At 38.9% G+C, this 14,071-nt stretch overlaps 1 protein-coding gene across 2 annotated transcripts in view; it reads right to left on the reverse strand.

The window, feature by feature from the left end:
* Nucleotides 1-5,759: 5,759 nt before the first annotated feature.
* Nucleotides 5,760-14,071, reverse strand: part of LOC102775126 (WD repeat-containing protein 44) — a 66,832-nt gene continuing 58,520 nt past the window's right edge. For both annotated transcript variants that reach the window (XM_006759874.2, XM_015561424.1), the window contains 4 exons: nt 10,578-10,684; nt 9,899-10,050; nt 7,537-7,675; nt 5,760-5,868 (listed from right to left, as the gene is read on the reverse strand). In XM_006759874.2, coding sequence (XP_006759937.2) covers nt 5,780-5,868; nt 7,537-7,675; nt 9,899-10,050; nt 10,578-10,684 — 487 coding nt within the window. In that variant the 3' untranslated portion in view covers nt 5,760-5,779. The remainder of the gene's footprint in view (nt 5,869-7,536; nt 7,676-9,898; nt 10,051-10,577; nt 10,685-14,071) is intronic.

Consider the following 14,071-nt stretch of genomic DNA (forward strand, 5'->3'; position numbering starts at 1 on the left):
AAAAAGTGATCAGAGTCTAACTCAGGAGATGGTATGGGTATTACACAATGAACTGGCATCAAGTACACTGTCAAAGGAGTGATTTTCTTGGGAAAATGATACGTACTTAATTCTGATTTGGACATATTATTAATGCCTGTCTTCCCCAGTGTATATAGATCCTTGGCATGCACTGTCCACTGCATCTTTATATTTTCAGTGCCCAACACACTGTCGACTAAACCAATGCATATTTTAAATAAAATGCTGCATATGTAGAATTTCACAAAAATTATCTCTCATCCCTTTACAGCTAACTCTGTTCTTCAAGCTTTTGATTCTATTGATCTTGAAGGGGATTAGAATATGTCACCCCTCAAAATACCGCTCTTTGCATAAGAATTACTTTGAGCAGAAGGCAACAAGAAAGTCTTTACCCTTCCCTTTTCTACCTGAAAACAGGGCATAAAATTCCCTCTATGAAGGTGTTTTGTCCTCACCTCTCCTTTACCAGGAAGGGGAGAATGAATCTTATCTCTGGAAATAGCTCGAGTCTTCATAAACAGGACTTTACTAAATAACTCTTATCTTTCATTAGTTTCCTCTAATATATTAACCTCCCACAATTTACCACCACTAAAAGCCTAACTCCCCTTTTCTTCGTCTATTCCTTCTTCACAGACTTTTATTGCCCTTTTAAAAATGAATGATATATAAGCCACTGGGTTTAACTGTTTTTTTTTTTGGGGGGGGGGGGATCTGTCCTGTTTTTCTATGAAGGCCGCCATATGCATACTATTTCTCCTGTTAATCTGTCCTTTGTCAGGATATTTTGTAGATCTCAGCTGCAGAACCAAAGAGGGTAGAGGAATTTTTTTTCCTTCCCTACTACCTACTTTCAAAAATTTTAAGCAGAAGTTAAATGCTATAACACCCTCACTGATGTTCCACTAATCAAACCCAGCAAACATAGATTTACCCAAGAAAGGTATTAATTTTAGGTAAACAGCATACTTAACACTTCTATTGTCAAGAAGAAATTTTAAGTCACTAGCATAATGGAGCAAATTATGCATGCCACTCTTCCTTTCTGCCTTACTGAGCTACTTTTGCAAATCAACAAAAATAGAGAGTGCCCTAGCCAGTTTGATTCCAGTCAAGGACACATACTTTGGTTGCAGGTTCCTTCCCAGCCCGGGCCCTGGTTGTGGCTTGTGCCAGAGGCAACCAATAGACGTGTTTCTCTCACATCAATGTTTCTCTCTGTCTTTCCCTCTCTCTTCTACTCTCCCTAAAAATCAATGGAAAAAGATATCCTTGGGTGAGGATTAACAAAAAAACAAGATAAAACAACAATAAAAAAACAAAACAAAACAGAGAGCATAACATCCAGAATCCTAGCCTTGACATGAGCAATGAGGAGGTGAGTGATTTTGCGTGTGTCACTGTCATTGTTGGCTTAACTGTACAACAGATACTTTCAGGTATTCTATTTTACGGGGATTCTAAGAAGACAAGAGTGAGAATGTAGTGCAAAAGAGAACGTTATCACTATCACAAGAAAAAGAACACACACATCAGGAAAATAAACTCCATTGTGCTTACTGTGCCTCACGGCAGCTAGCACTAAATCAAAGACAACAAGTGATACCAAACTCCAAAGGTATATGAACTAGAATAGAGGCTTTTTAAAACTGTCCCAATAGAATGACAGAAGTGAAAGAAGCCCCAAACAAACTTTTCCTGAAAACAACGGATAGAAATGATACTCGGCTATGCCAGGAAAAAAACCCTTAGTACTCCAGGGGGTCATTATATTTTGTGTTAAAGAACTACCATGTTCCTCATTTAAAAGGCCTTATGTTCAAACAAGGTTGGGGGTTACATAGGATTTTTTTGGGGGGGCCTGGATGGAAGTAGTTAAAAATCTTTAAGTAGGATTGTTGAAATAAGCATAACACAAGATGGTACAAATAGTCCCTGTTTTTTTAATAATAACCAATAACTGGAAACTTTACGGTGAATTAAACTAATAAAAGCAAACCCTTTTCCCTAAAGCAAAGCAGTTAAAAATTTCTCCACTACATTAGTCAATGAAGGTTATCTGGAGGAAGTAGGCCTTGAAGAATAGGCAAGCTTGGAAAAAAAAGAGATTGCAGGCATTCAGATAAGGGGAATAGGAATAAAGGCACAGAAGCAGGAATTCAACACTGATTCAGGCCTACCACAGTTAGCCATGGGTTTAGGGTCCAAGGATACTAAGATCTGTGAAGTACAGTTCTTTGCTTTAAATCAGCCCAGAGCCTAGCCAGTGATACAAACTGCCAAGAAAGACATGATGATATTAATGTCAAAGTACTTATGATGTACTGTTAGAACACAAATGAGAAACAATTCTGCCTGCTTGAATCAGGGAAAATAAAAAGAGGTAATATATTTGAGCTGAATCTTGAAGGCTAAGTAGGGCTTTGCCCTATGACTAAAGGGGATAGGAAGGGCATTCCCGGCAAATCAAACAGCATGGACAAAGATGTAAAAGTGAGTGGTTAAGGGACAGACTTAGATCCAGCAAGGCAAATAGGATACATAAGCACTAGGGAATTAGAACTGAGTTAAAAAGGTAAGATGAGGCAAAATCAGGAAGGACCTTATTCTGTAGGTTACAAGGAGCCATCAGAAGATTTTATACCACACAGTAGCATAGTTAAATCTGTATTTTGAAAAAAAACCCCAAAACTCGAGGCAATGTAGAAAATGAATTGGGTAGAGACCAGAGGCTACAGCAAACATTTAAATGAGTGTCATGGGCCTAGATGATGTGAATGGCAATGGGAAATGAGGGGACAGATTCCATGGGCATTTGTAGATGAGGGAGAGTGGATGGGAATTTGTAGCTACTTTGATATGTAGAGTGTTTCTGACTGAGTTAAAAAGATAACTTATGAATGTTGATGCCATTCAAGAAGGTTCAAAAGAGAGGAGCAGAGTTGTGTGTAGATAATTTTTGTATATAAAAGGTTAATATGCAAAGTGTCCCCTCGGGAGTTTGACCTGGAGACCAGGAGTTCGATCGCTCACTATGATGTGCGCAGACCACTAGGGGGTGGCATGGAATGAAGGAAGGCCGTGGTCGGCAGCTGGCAGCCGAGGAAGGAAGGCCCCAGCCAGCAGCTGGAAGGCCCTGATTGGCCCTGACTGCTGGCCAGGCCTAGGGACCCTACCCATGTGCAAATTTCGTGCACCAGGCTGCTAGTTAAAATATATTGGCGAATGACTATTAACATCTATCCAGTTACACAAGCCTGACACCTGGGAATCATCCTAGGCTACTCACTTACTAGGTAGTTGTCACCACGCCCTAGAGATCCCACTTCTTTCACATCTCTTAAATTCAGCTCATCTTTATGGTTTCTAGGTCCACTGCTATCATAATCTATCATAATTGAAGTTCCCATTTCTCTCCTGGATTAATAGCCTCTTAAGTGGTCTCCCTATACTGCAACCCCCATCTAATCTATCCTTTATAGTACTACCACAATTTTCTTTCTAAAACAAAAATCTGAACATTTTAATTAAACTCCTAATTGAAACCCCTCAAAGTGTCTTTCTCCCCCAGTAGCTTGCAGGACACAGCTGAAATGTCTTGGATTAATATAAAAGGCCATTTAAAATTCCAATCCCGCCTACTTCCCCTACAACTCTCACCATGTACCCTTTGCTTCTGCCACATGGAATTTCTTGAAGTACTTTTAACATGCCATGCTGTTTCAGCCTCCATGCCTTTACACTTGCTATCTGCTCTGAAATGCTCCTTCCTTCCTTCACTCATAGTTAACACCTAGTTCAAACATCAAAGCCTCCAGGAAGCTTGTCCTAACACCCTGATTCACAGGCTAAATTCCTATACTTGGGTAGTACCTTCTATAGCATATTACCATCCAATACTGTAACTGTGGCTATATCTATTTCACTGATCAGCAAGGTCCTTTCGGCCACAGAATATGTCTCATTTGATTTTGCAGAATCTTTTTTCCCCCTGTTTGTTAATTCTCACCTGAGAATATTTTTTCATTGATTTTTAGAAAGAGTGGAAGGGAGGGGGAGAGACAGAGAGAGAGAAATGTTGATGTGAGAGACACATCGATTGGTTGCCTCCCAGCACGTGCCTGACCAGGGCTGGGGATTGAGCCTGCAACCCAATTATGTGCCCTTGACTGAAATCAAACCTGGGACTCTTCAGTCCAGAGGCTGACGTTCTATTCACTGAGCCAAACCGGCTGGGGTGATTTTGCAGAATCTATTAGTGGTGTCTGGCACAGGGACCAAGCACTCAGAAAATATTTGTTGAGGGAGTTGTTTTAGACCTATTAATTGATGTGCTTGAAGAAAAAAAAATATATATATATATGTTGTTATGTGAAAGGGGCAGCATGCACAATAAGATTTAATTCTTTTGTTGTTATTGTTAATCCTCACCTGAGGGTACTTTTCCATTGATTTTTTGAAAGAGTAGAAGGGGGGTGGGGAGAGAGAGAGAGAGAGAGGGGAATCATTGATTGGCTGCCTCCTACTGGGGATCGAGCAGAGAGAGAGAGAAGAGAGATACATCGATTGCACCTCAACCAGGGCTGGGGACTAAGCCTGCAACCAAGGTATGTGCCTTTGACTGGAATCAAACCCAGGACCCTTAAGTCTGTAGGCTGACACTCTATCCAGTGAGCCAAACCCGCTAGAGCAAGACCTAATTCTTGTTTTAAAAACATAAAGCTATTAAAAGGAAATGAGAATTATGGAGCTAAAGCCAGTTTAGGATTGGAGGCAGTGAGTGAGTAAGTCAATTGAGAATGGCCAAGGACAGAACCCTGAGAAACAGCAGGGGTTGAAGAGGAAGAGACAGCAGGGATATAGGAAGAGAACAAGGAAAAATAGAACCACTGAAAGCTGAGAACTATATCTTTAAAGTAGGAAAAAATTCATGTCAAATGCTACAGAGCCAGTGAAACTCCAGGAGAATACGGTTGAGCAGGTGAACATTTTAGGTTCTCTTTGTTTATATCACATTTGCCTAGATCAATACACAAGAAGCACAGGGGACAGCTTAGAATAATAATTTATGTTTTAGGTTTAAAACTGGTCGCCGAAACCGGTTTGGCTCAGTGGATAGAGCGTCAGCCTGCGAACTGAAAGGTCCCAGGTTCAATTCTGGTCAAGGGCATGTACCTGGGTTGCAGGCACATCCCCAGTAGGGGGTGTGCAGGAGGCAGCTGATCGATGTTTCTCTCTCATCGATGTTTCTGACTCTCTATCTCTCTCCCTTCCTCTCTGTAAAAAATCAATAAAATATATTTTTTTAAAAAATTGGTTATATTTAATCTTACAGCTGAGATAAAATAAAAATCTTTTAGATATTTTACACTACCTAAAACTATGATAAAGCATTTGTTAAGCCAAGAAGATGGTAAAATTAAAATATTTTAGTATCTTTTTTCTTTCCTTAATTACCTCTTATCCAAGTATCCATTATTATTTCTTAAAACACCTAACATGGATTAGAGGGGATGGGATTTTGCTTTTTTCAAGTTTACATTAGTAGTTTGGTAGCTTGAGTTAATATTCACTGTCTGACAATCTTTAAACATCACACTTTTTCATTTACCAATTCTAACAGAAGAAACTCTGCCAACATCTTAATTTTAATTAAGTGCTTTCATGCAATTGTAATTTCTGATAAATAAGAAGGTACTTAAAAAAAGGCGAAAGAAAACAATAAAGTACTTATGGAAAACAAATCAAACAATAGTTAAGTATAAAATAACAAGCATACCCCTGTATCTGTATCAGATTTTGATGAATTTAGACTTTCCTGAGAAGGTGATGGGGACACACGTCCTGAAAAACAACATAATTGTAAAAAGGCATGTACATACACACGTACACACAATCAGAAATAATGACCCAGAAACACCTAATTAATGGTCATAGAATGTAACATTCTAGAAAACTACATGCGAAGCATTAACTCTTTGGGCACCACAATATTTGTTTTGATTATTTTTCCATAAAATCTTTATGAAATAGATGAACCATTTCCCCAATTTAATAAAGTACTGTTAAATTCTCATTATTCATAGTGAATACATTCTTATCAATCATAACAAGCAATAAAATGAACAATTAAGGGGCAGAAAGGGTCTAGGCTGGGGTAAGTTTGAAGGGCCACTAAAAATAGTTATTTTGTTCCAGGCAGGGCAATAAAAGAAATATATAGGAAACATTATTTACTATATTGTCAATTCATTATCATCTTCAATTATGTATTATGTATTATAACATAAATGCATAATTGAGAGAATGGAAAGGAGGGCATATACACAGGGCTCCTAAAGTATACAGGGAGCCGAAGCCGGTTTGGCTCGGTGGATAGAGCGTCAGCCTGCGGACTGAAAGGTCCCAGGTTCAATTCCGGTCAAGGGCATGTACCTTGGTTGCGGGCATATCCCCTGTAGGAGATGTACAGGAGGCAGCTGATCGATGTTTCTAACTCTCTATCTCTCTCCCTTCCTCTCTGTAAAAAATCAATAAAATATATTAAAAAAAAAGTATACAGGGCCTTGCTTGCCAGTTTAGTGCATCTTCCTAGATTTCAATGTTCTTCAAATTGCTGCTTCCACTATATTCTCCTATCTCCCATTCCTTAACTTCTTGTTTTCCAGCTTTGGGATGGGAAGGTGGTGTAGGGAGGGAGGGGTTTGTGGAGAAAATTTATTGCAGTTAAATAATTATAAGAAGCCGAAACCGGTTTGGCTCAGTGGATAGAGCGTCGGCCTGCGGACTGAAGGGGCCCAGGGTCGATTCCGGTCAAGGGCATGTACCTGGATTGCGGGCAGATTCCCAGTGGGAGATGTGCAGGAGGCAGCTGATCGATGTTTCTCTCTCATCGATGTTTCTAACTCTCTATCTCTCTCCCTTCCTCTCTGTAAAAAAATCAATAAAATAAGAATCCCCCAAACTCAAAGCACCTATTTATATCAACTTTATATACTTTCCTGATAACGTACCATAATATGTAAATATTGTAATCATTGTGTACATACACCATGTTCTGAGGTTTCTTTACCATGTAACTTTTTTTCACATACTCTTTGATGAACTGACAAATCACATTTACTTTCTATGTTTCCTTAATCATTCTTTATTTACTGGATGTATATATTATTCTAATTCTCCTAGATAAATCAGAATTTCACTTTAACCTTGGATAAAAATGAAGACTGCCAAGGGAAACCAAATGACTTTGTTGTCATTAGTTGATGAAGTTACACCTGAAAGTCAAATGCTTCGTGGTAGCTTTTTTCACTGAGTTTAGATGTTTTTTTGTTTGTTTGTTTTCTTTCTTTCTTTTTTTTTGCTGTTGTCTTCTGTTTTACTTTTAGGTTTGTGGCTGAAAGTAGTGGTTGCTGCAAATGATTACCAGATAAACAGGCATTATTATGCCTAAAATGTGAAAATGCCAGGTGTCTTTGGATTTTTTAAAGCCCACAAATAAGTGAAAAATACCTTCAGTATTGTATTTCATTCGCATATTGTTGAAATAGTCAAAAGCATTTTTTAAAGCCCATATTCTCACTACATTGTCCTGTCCAGCTGAGGCAAGTAATCGGCCACAGTGAGAAAATTTCATGGTCCAAACAGCTCCCTATTAAAACAATGGAAGGTTTAAAGTTATTTTAAAAACTGAAACAATAAAAAATCATGCCAAATGATATATAATACATTACTAACACCACTTAAATCCAACAGTCCAATGATGCTACAATACCACAAAGAGGGACTTTTCAAAGAAAGGCAAGATAACATAGTTATAGTTTGCCATAATGTAAACTAACAATTTCAAGATCCCAAATCATGTCCATATATTAATGGAAATGGGAGTTCTGCAGTGGCTGGAAATCTTCAATGTTAAGCACGAATCTTAGCTTTGGATCTCAGTTTCCTAGCTGACCATAAGGGGGAGTAGGTTAGGAGGAGGCAGGGCCTTTAGCATAGCACCAACTCCTAACTAAGGCTGAGGGAAGAATATGCCCACCTTAGCAGTGACCCTCATTGTATTGGGCATTTGAAGAAATGTTGGAATGGTGTGGTTTCCTCCTGTTTTTCTCCCAAGAAATAAGGGAATTCCCCAGCAGATAATGAAAACTGTGTGTGTGGGGGTGGGGTGGTGGGGGGAGACAGAGAGAGAGAGAGAGAGAGAGAGAGAGAGAGAGAGAGAGAGTGAGTTGGGGGAGGGTTAAAGAATGTAAGCACTTAAATTGGAAAGGCTAAAACCTACTACAACAAATACTGTTATAACTACTACTAGAGGCCCGGTGCATGGATTTATGCACTGGTGGTGTCCTTTGGCCTGGCCTTGGTGGGTTAAGGTCAAAACTGGCTCTCTGTCATCCCCCAAGGGGTCCCTCCCAAATTGAGAGAGGGTGCAGGCCTGGCTGAGGGATCCCACCAGTGCACGATCAGGGCTGGGGAGGGACTGTGGGAGGGCTCCAGAGCATGTCTGGCCCAACTTGCCCAGTCACGATAAGCCAGACCCCAGCAGCAAGTTAACCTACTAGTTAAAGCATCTGCCCTCTGGTGGTCAGTGTGCATCATAGCCACTGATGAAATGGTCAAATCGTCAGAGGGTCACTTAGCATATTAGGCTTTTATATATATATATTACAACACACATCTATGCAGATCTAAAAGATTATCCAAGTTAGAGGCAACAGCTCATTTACTGGAATAGTAGTCATTTCCACAAAATTCAAGTATGTTAAGAAATTTGTTATTTGGAGCTTACTCCTATGAGATTTTACTTAAAACTATAAATACAGTACAAGGAAATTCATCAGATGCCTTAAGGAAGTTTCTATAATCAACTTTCAAATATTTTATAACTAGATTATAAACACCAAGGTTTAAATTCCAATCTGGCTGACATTTGATATTTATTTGTGGTTGCTTCCTTCTAGTTAGGCCAACTGTTATATATAAAATCTAACTAGATCTGGAGATTATTATGCTAAGTGAAATGAGCCAGTTGGTGAAAGACAAATATATGATCTCATTTATACGTGGAATCTAATGAACCAAATAAACTGATGAACAAATCAGAAACAGAGGCATGGATACATAGAACAGACTGAGAGCTGTCCGAGGGGAAGAGGGAGGAGCCTTGATGAAAGAAGGTGAAAGGATTAGTCAAAAAACATAAATGCATAACCCACTGACACACACAACATTGTGGTGATAGTCAGAGGGAAGGGGGGGGGGGTCAAGGTGGGCAAAGGGGTGGATGGAGACATCTGTAACAGTGTAAACAATAAAAACGAAGTAAAAAAATCTAAATAGATAAATGCATTCCCTGATCAAGGACCCACAGTATCATTTACCTAGTTTTGAATTCATTACTTCCTTTTCTATATTCCTAGCATTTTCAGAGGCAATATAATTTGTATACTTTATATCTACTTTGGTACATTTTAACTCTGATAGATAGAGAATTTGTATTGCTACCTCTCTCTGTGTTTTAGCTGTCGCACTACAAAATATATTGAGATTTAGAAATAGTTGTGTAAGTATTCAAATATAATGGGGAACATTTTAAACATTTTTCAAAGTGATAGACTATCCTCTAATTTAACTGTTTTAAAGTTTGGTACTTTTATATAGCTTTCTTAATAATATAGGACTAGTTTCTATTTAATTCAATAACTCCTTGAAAAATAATTCAGAGATAGACTCTATTAAATTGTATTAATATCATTTCACTCTTCTTGAGTAAAGATAGCAAATTACATACACAAGAATAGATCTGCTTTACAGATGCTCAAGTATTTCCATGAAAACAGAATCAATAATGAAAAATAAAAAAGTTGCTTACCATATGTTCACCACTAAGATCTTGTACCACTTTTATCTGATCAAAATCATAAGGTCCTTTGAAACCATGTGCTGCTTTGAATTTGACTGGTCTTGTGTATGGCATTCCTTCATCATCACTTGATGAAGGATCATCTTGATCAGTATGAAACACTAAATAGAAAAGTAACAGAAATCATCACTAGCTATGTAGATATAACTATTATATTTCATATCCACTGCTTACTGAGAAAATTCATTAAATGGAGAAGCTAAATCTGTCTATTACTAAATAGCATATTGCCTAAGAGCATACATGGAGTCTAGTGCCAGATTGCCTGGGTCCAAATCCAACTCTTATCAATTATTATCTGTGTGACCTTAGGCAAGGTACCCAACTTTTCTGTGCTTCAGTATTCGCATCTATAAAATGGGGATACTAGTGGTACTTACCTCAAAGGGTTTTGATGAGGATTAAATGTGTTAATACAGGTGAAAGTGCTCAGAACAGTGTCTGGCACAGAATAAGTGTTTATTATACAAAACAAATGAGTACAATTATGAGAAGCGCATAGGAAATTAAGATCTGCACAAAATTAGAAAATTTACGTAAATTTGAGAACGTTTATAAAAAATAAATACTCTTACATAACTAATTTACAACTGATTCCTGAAATGTTGAAATGTTCTATTTCACTTACCTTCATCTCTAACACTTTTAACTTTATTTACAGCACGTTCACCATATTCCTCAGCAAGGTGCTTTGCTCTCTTCACTGATTTTCCTAGGAACTTCTTCAGTTGAGTCCTTACCAAAACAAAAGCAAAAAACAAAAAACAAAAACAAAAAAACCCCACCAAAATTATTTTTTTATAAATTCAGCCAATTATAAAAATTCAATAATTCACTGATAATCTCATTAGCTGTGACTAGTAACGCATATTATTTTGAAGGAACTCTTTTTTTTAAATAAATAGGTCTTTGAGTTCCTAAATCCTTTGTTGTATAGAATACAGGGTGGGGCAAAAGTAGGTTTAAAGTTGTTCTTATGGAAAGCAATATAGTAATCTACATAAAATAGGTCCTCGGGTTACCAACGGAGATCCTTTTCTACAGCGGAAGTAATGTGGTTTTCACCGTAAGTCAGAACCTACCTATATAAGCACCTATGTCACTCACATGGAGCACATACACAACAGTAATGAAGTGAAACCGTAAAAAAAATTTAAAGGAAAGAGCAATTCCTGACCTTTACTTGTGGTAAATAAATAATAAAAAACATAAAGCACATATGTACATACGTCGAAATGACGGAACTTTAAAAAAATAATACTGTAAATGGGAAATGGCGACGGTAGCCATGAAACTGAAACGAGGTCAGAGTCCAATGTAACCTGAGGACTGCCTGTATATAAAAGCCTAAGCGACCAAATGACCAAACAACTGGTTGACCAGTTGCTATGACGTGCACTGACTACCAGGGGGCAGACGCTCAATGCAGGAGTTGCCTCCTGGTGGTCAGTGCACTCCCACAGCCAACCTCTCACAGTTGGCCAACCTCCTGCAGCCCCTCCCCACCATGGACCCTCACCCCACCACCCTCTTGTGGCCCTGATCGGCCCCCATTGCCGCCAGGCTGAGGGATCCCACCTGTGCACGAATTCATGATATAGCTACAAAGGAAATATAGGCACTTCTCCCAATATACAATACTAGTGGACCGGTGCACGAAATTTGTGCGGAGGGTGGGGGGGGGAGAATGTCCCTCAACTCAGTCTTCACCCTCTCCAATCTGGGACCTCTCGCAATCTGGGACTGCTGGCTCCTAACTGCTCACCTACCTGCCTGCCTGATCTCCCCTAAAAACTCTGCCTGTTGGCCTGCTCACCCCCAACTGCCCCCCCCGGCTGGCCTCATGGCCACCCCACTGCCAGCTTGCTCGCCCCCAGCTCCCCCCACTGCTGGCCTGATCATCCCCAATTGCCCTCCCCTCCCCCAACTGCCCTACCCGCCTGGCTTAATCACCCCTAACTTCCTCTGCCTTGGCTCCGCTACCATGGCTTTGTCCGGAAGGATGTCCGGAAGGTCACCCAGTCTAATTAGCATATTAGCGCTTTATTAGTATAGACCAGGGGTGGGCAAACTTTTTGACTCGAGGGCCACAATGGGTTCTTAAACTGGACCGAAGTGGTTCTTAAACTGGACCGGAGGGCCGCAACAAAAGCATGGATGGAGTATTTGTGTGAACTAATATAAATTCAAAGTAAACATCATTACATAAAAGGGTACGGTCTTTTCTTTTTTTTTTTTTTTTAGTTTTATTCATTTCAAACGGGTGAGATCCGGCCTGGGCTGTAGTTTACCCATGGCTGGTATAGACTGTATACTCTAAAGCAGGGGTGAGGAACCTTTTTTCTGCCAAGGACTATTTGGATATTTATGACATCATAGAGGGCCATACAAAATTATCATCTTAAAAATTAGCTTGCCATATTTGATCAAACATTTAATTAACTCACCCTTAATGCCTCAGCAGGGCCAGACCAAATGATTTTGGGGGCCTTGTATGGCCCTTGGGCTGGGGTTCCCCACCTCTGCTCTAAAGCAGAGGTTTTCAATAGTGAATTATAATAAGTTGGTGAATATGGGGGTGTTTAAAGCACAGACACATGTTCCCCATCTCCAGATAATCTGATTTGGAAGGTATAGGGTGAGGCCATGAATCTGCAATGAGAATTGCTCTGAGAAGACTGCCTTAGAGAGCCATCTTAAAAAACACACTTTACCGCCGAAACCGGTTTGGCTCAGTGGATAGAGCGTCGGCCTGCGGACTGAAGGGTCCCAGGTTCGATTCCGGTCAGGGGCATGTGCCTGGGTTGCGGGCACGTCCCCAGTGGGAGATGTGCAGGAGGAGGCTGATCGATGTTTCTCTCCCATCGATGTTTCTGGCTCTCTATCTCTCTCCCTTCCTCTCTGTAGAAAATCAGTAAAATATATTTTAAAAAAACAAACACACTTTACCCGAAAAAGAAACTAAAGATGTATTTACTTACAAAACATAACGCTTTGGTAGCTTAAGATGGCCTCTTGTCCCTTTTCTTTCAGTTTGGGTATTTGCATACAATACAGTTAGGCAGAGCTTTCCCAGTAAGGTATTCCCAAACAGTGTAATATAAGTATGCATTTCAAGCTTCCATAAATAGGACTTACTTATTGTTTTTTAATTATCTACATCTCAAATTTCATATATTTAGATTATAAAAAACAATAAAATAAAGCACATAGTTACAACCAAACCACAATTTATAAAGCTGGGATTAATTTTTACCAATTCATGGGAGCTCATGATACTAAGGATAGAATTTTAAAAACTTGCTAAGCTATATATACAAAGATGTTCACTACAGCTTTGTTTAGAATAGGTTAAAAAGTAGAGTTAAACTGAATTCTCAAAAGAGGAATGAATAAATAAGTGATTGTATATCCTTACAATGGAATGCAATAAAATAAATGAGGATTTAATTAATATGTCGAATTTAATGAACAAAATAAAGTAATGAACAAAATGGGGAAAAAAGCAGGTTGACAAACTATAGGGACAATATAATCCCACTTTTGTGAGAAAAATAATTCTATGGAGAATACACCTAATTATTAATACTGAGAATTTCAGGGGTGAGCATGAGATACTTTAATTTTCTATATTACAGATTTTTGTATTACTTTTGATAATCAGAAAACACACATAATAAATATTTTTATTGCTTTTAATACTCATCCAAGGATATATTTCCTTTGATTTTTTAGAGAAAGTAGAAGGAAGGGAAGGAAGGAAAGACGGAGGGGGGGGAGACACACACACACACACACACACGCAATCCTCAGTTCTTTAAATGTACTGAGCTCTTAGTCACCTCAGAGCCTTTGCATGTGTGGTTATTTCTGCCTAGAACACTCCTCCCCTAGCTAATTTCTACTCTTCTTTAAGTTTCAGACCAAATAGCTCTCTCTCAAAGAAGCTCTCCCTGATGCTTTAGAACAGGCTTTCCTATTATATAGTCGTACAGTACCCCTTACATTTCTTTTATAGCAATTACTATAGATTTATCTGTGTAACTACATGTTCACTGTCTGTTTCTCCTATTGAACCTGGAAGCCTTATGAGGGCAGTGATTAAGATTGTCTTCTTTAAAA

The sequence above is a fragment of the Myotis davidii genome, unplaced genomic scaffold, assembly GCF_000327345.1.
Source record: "Myotis davidii unplaced genomic scaffold, ASM32734v1 scaffold177, whole genome shotgun sequence".
Classification (NCBI taxonomy): domain Eukaryota; kingdom Metazoa; phylum Chordata; class Mammalia; order Chiroptera; family Vespertilionidae; genus Myotis; species Myotis davidii.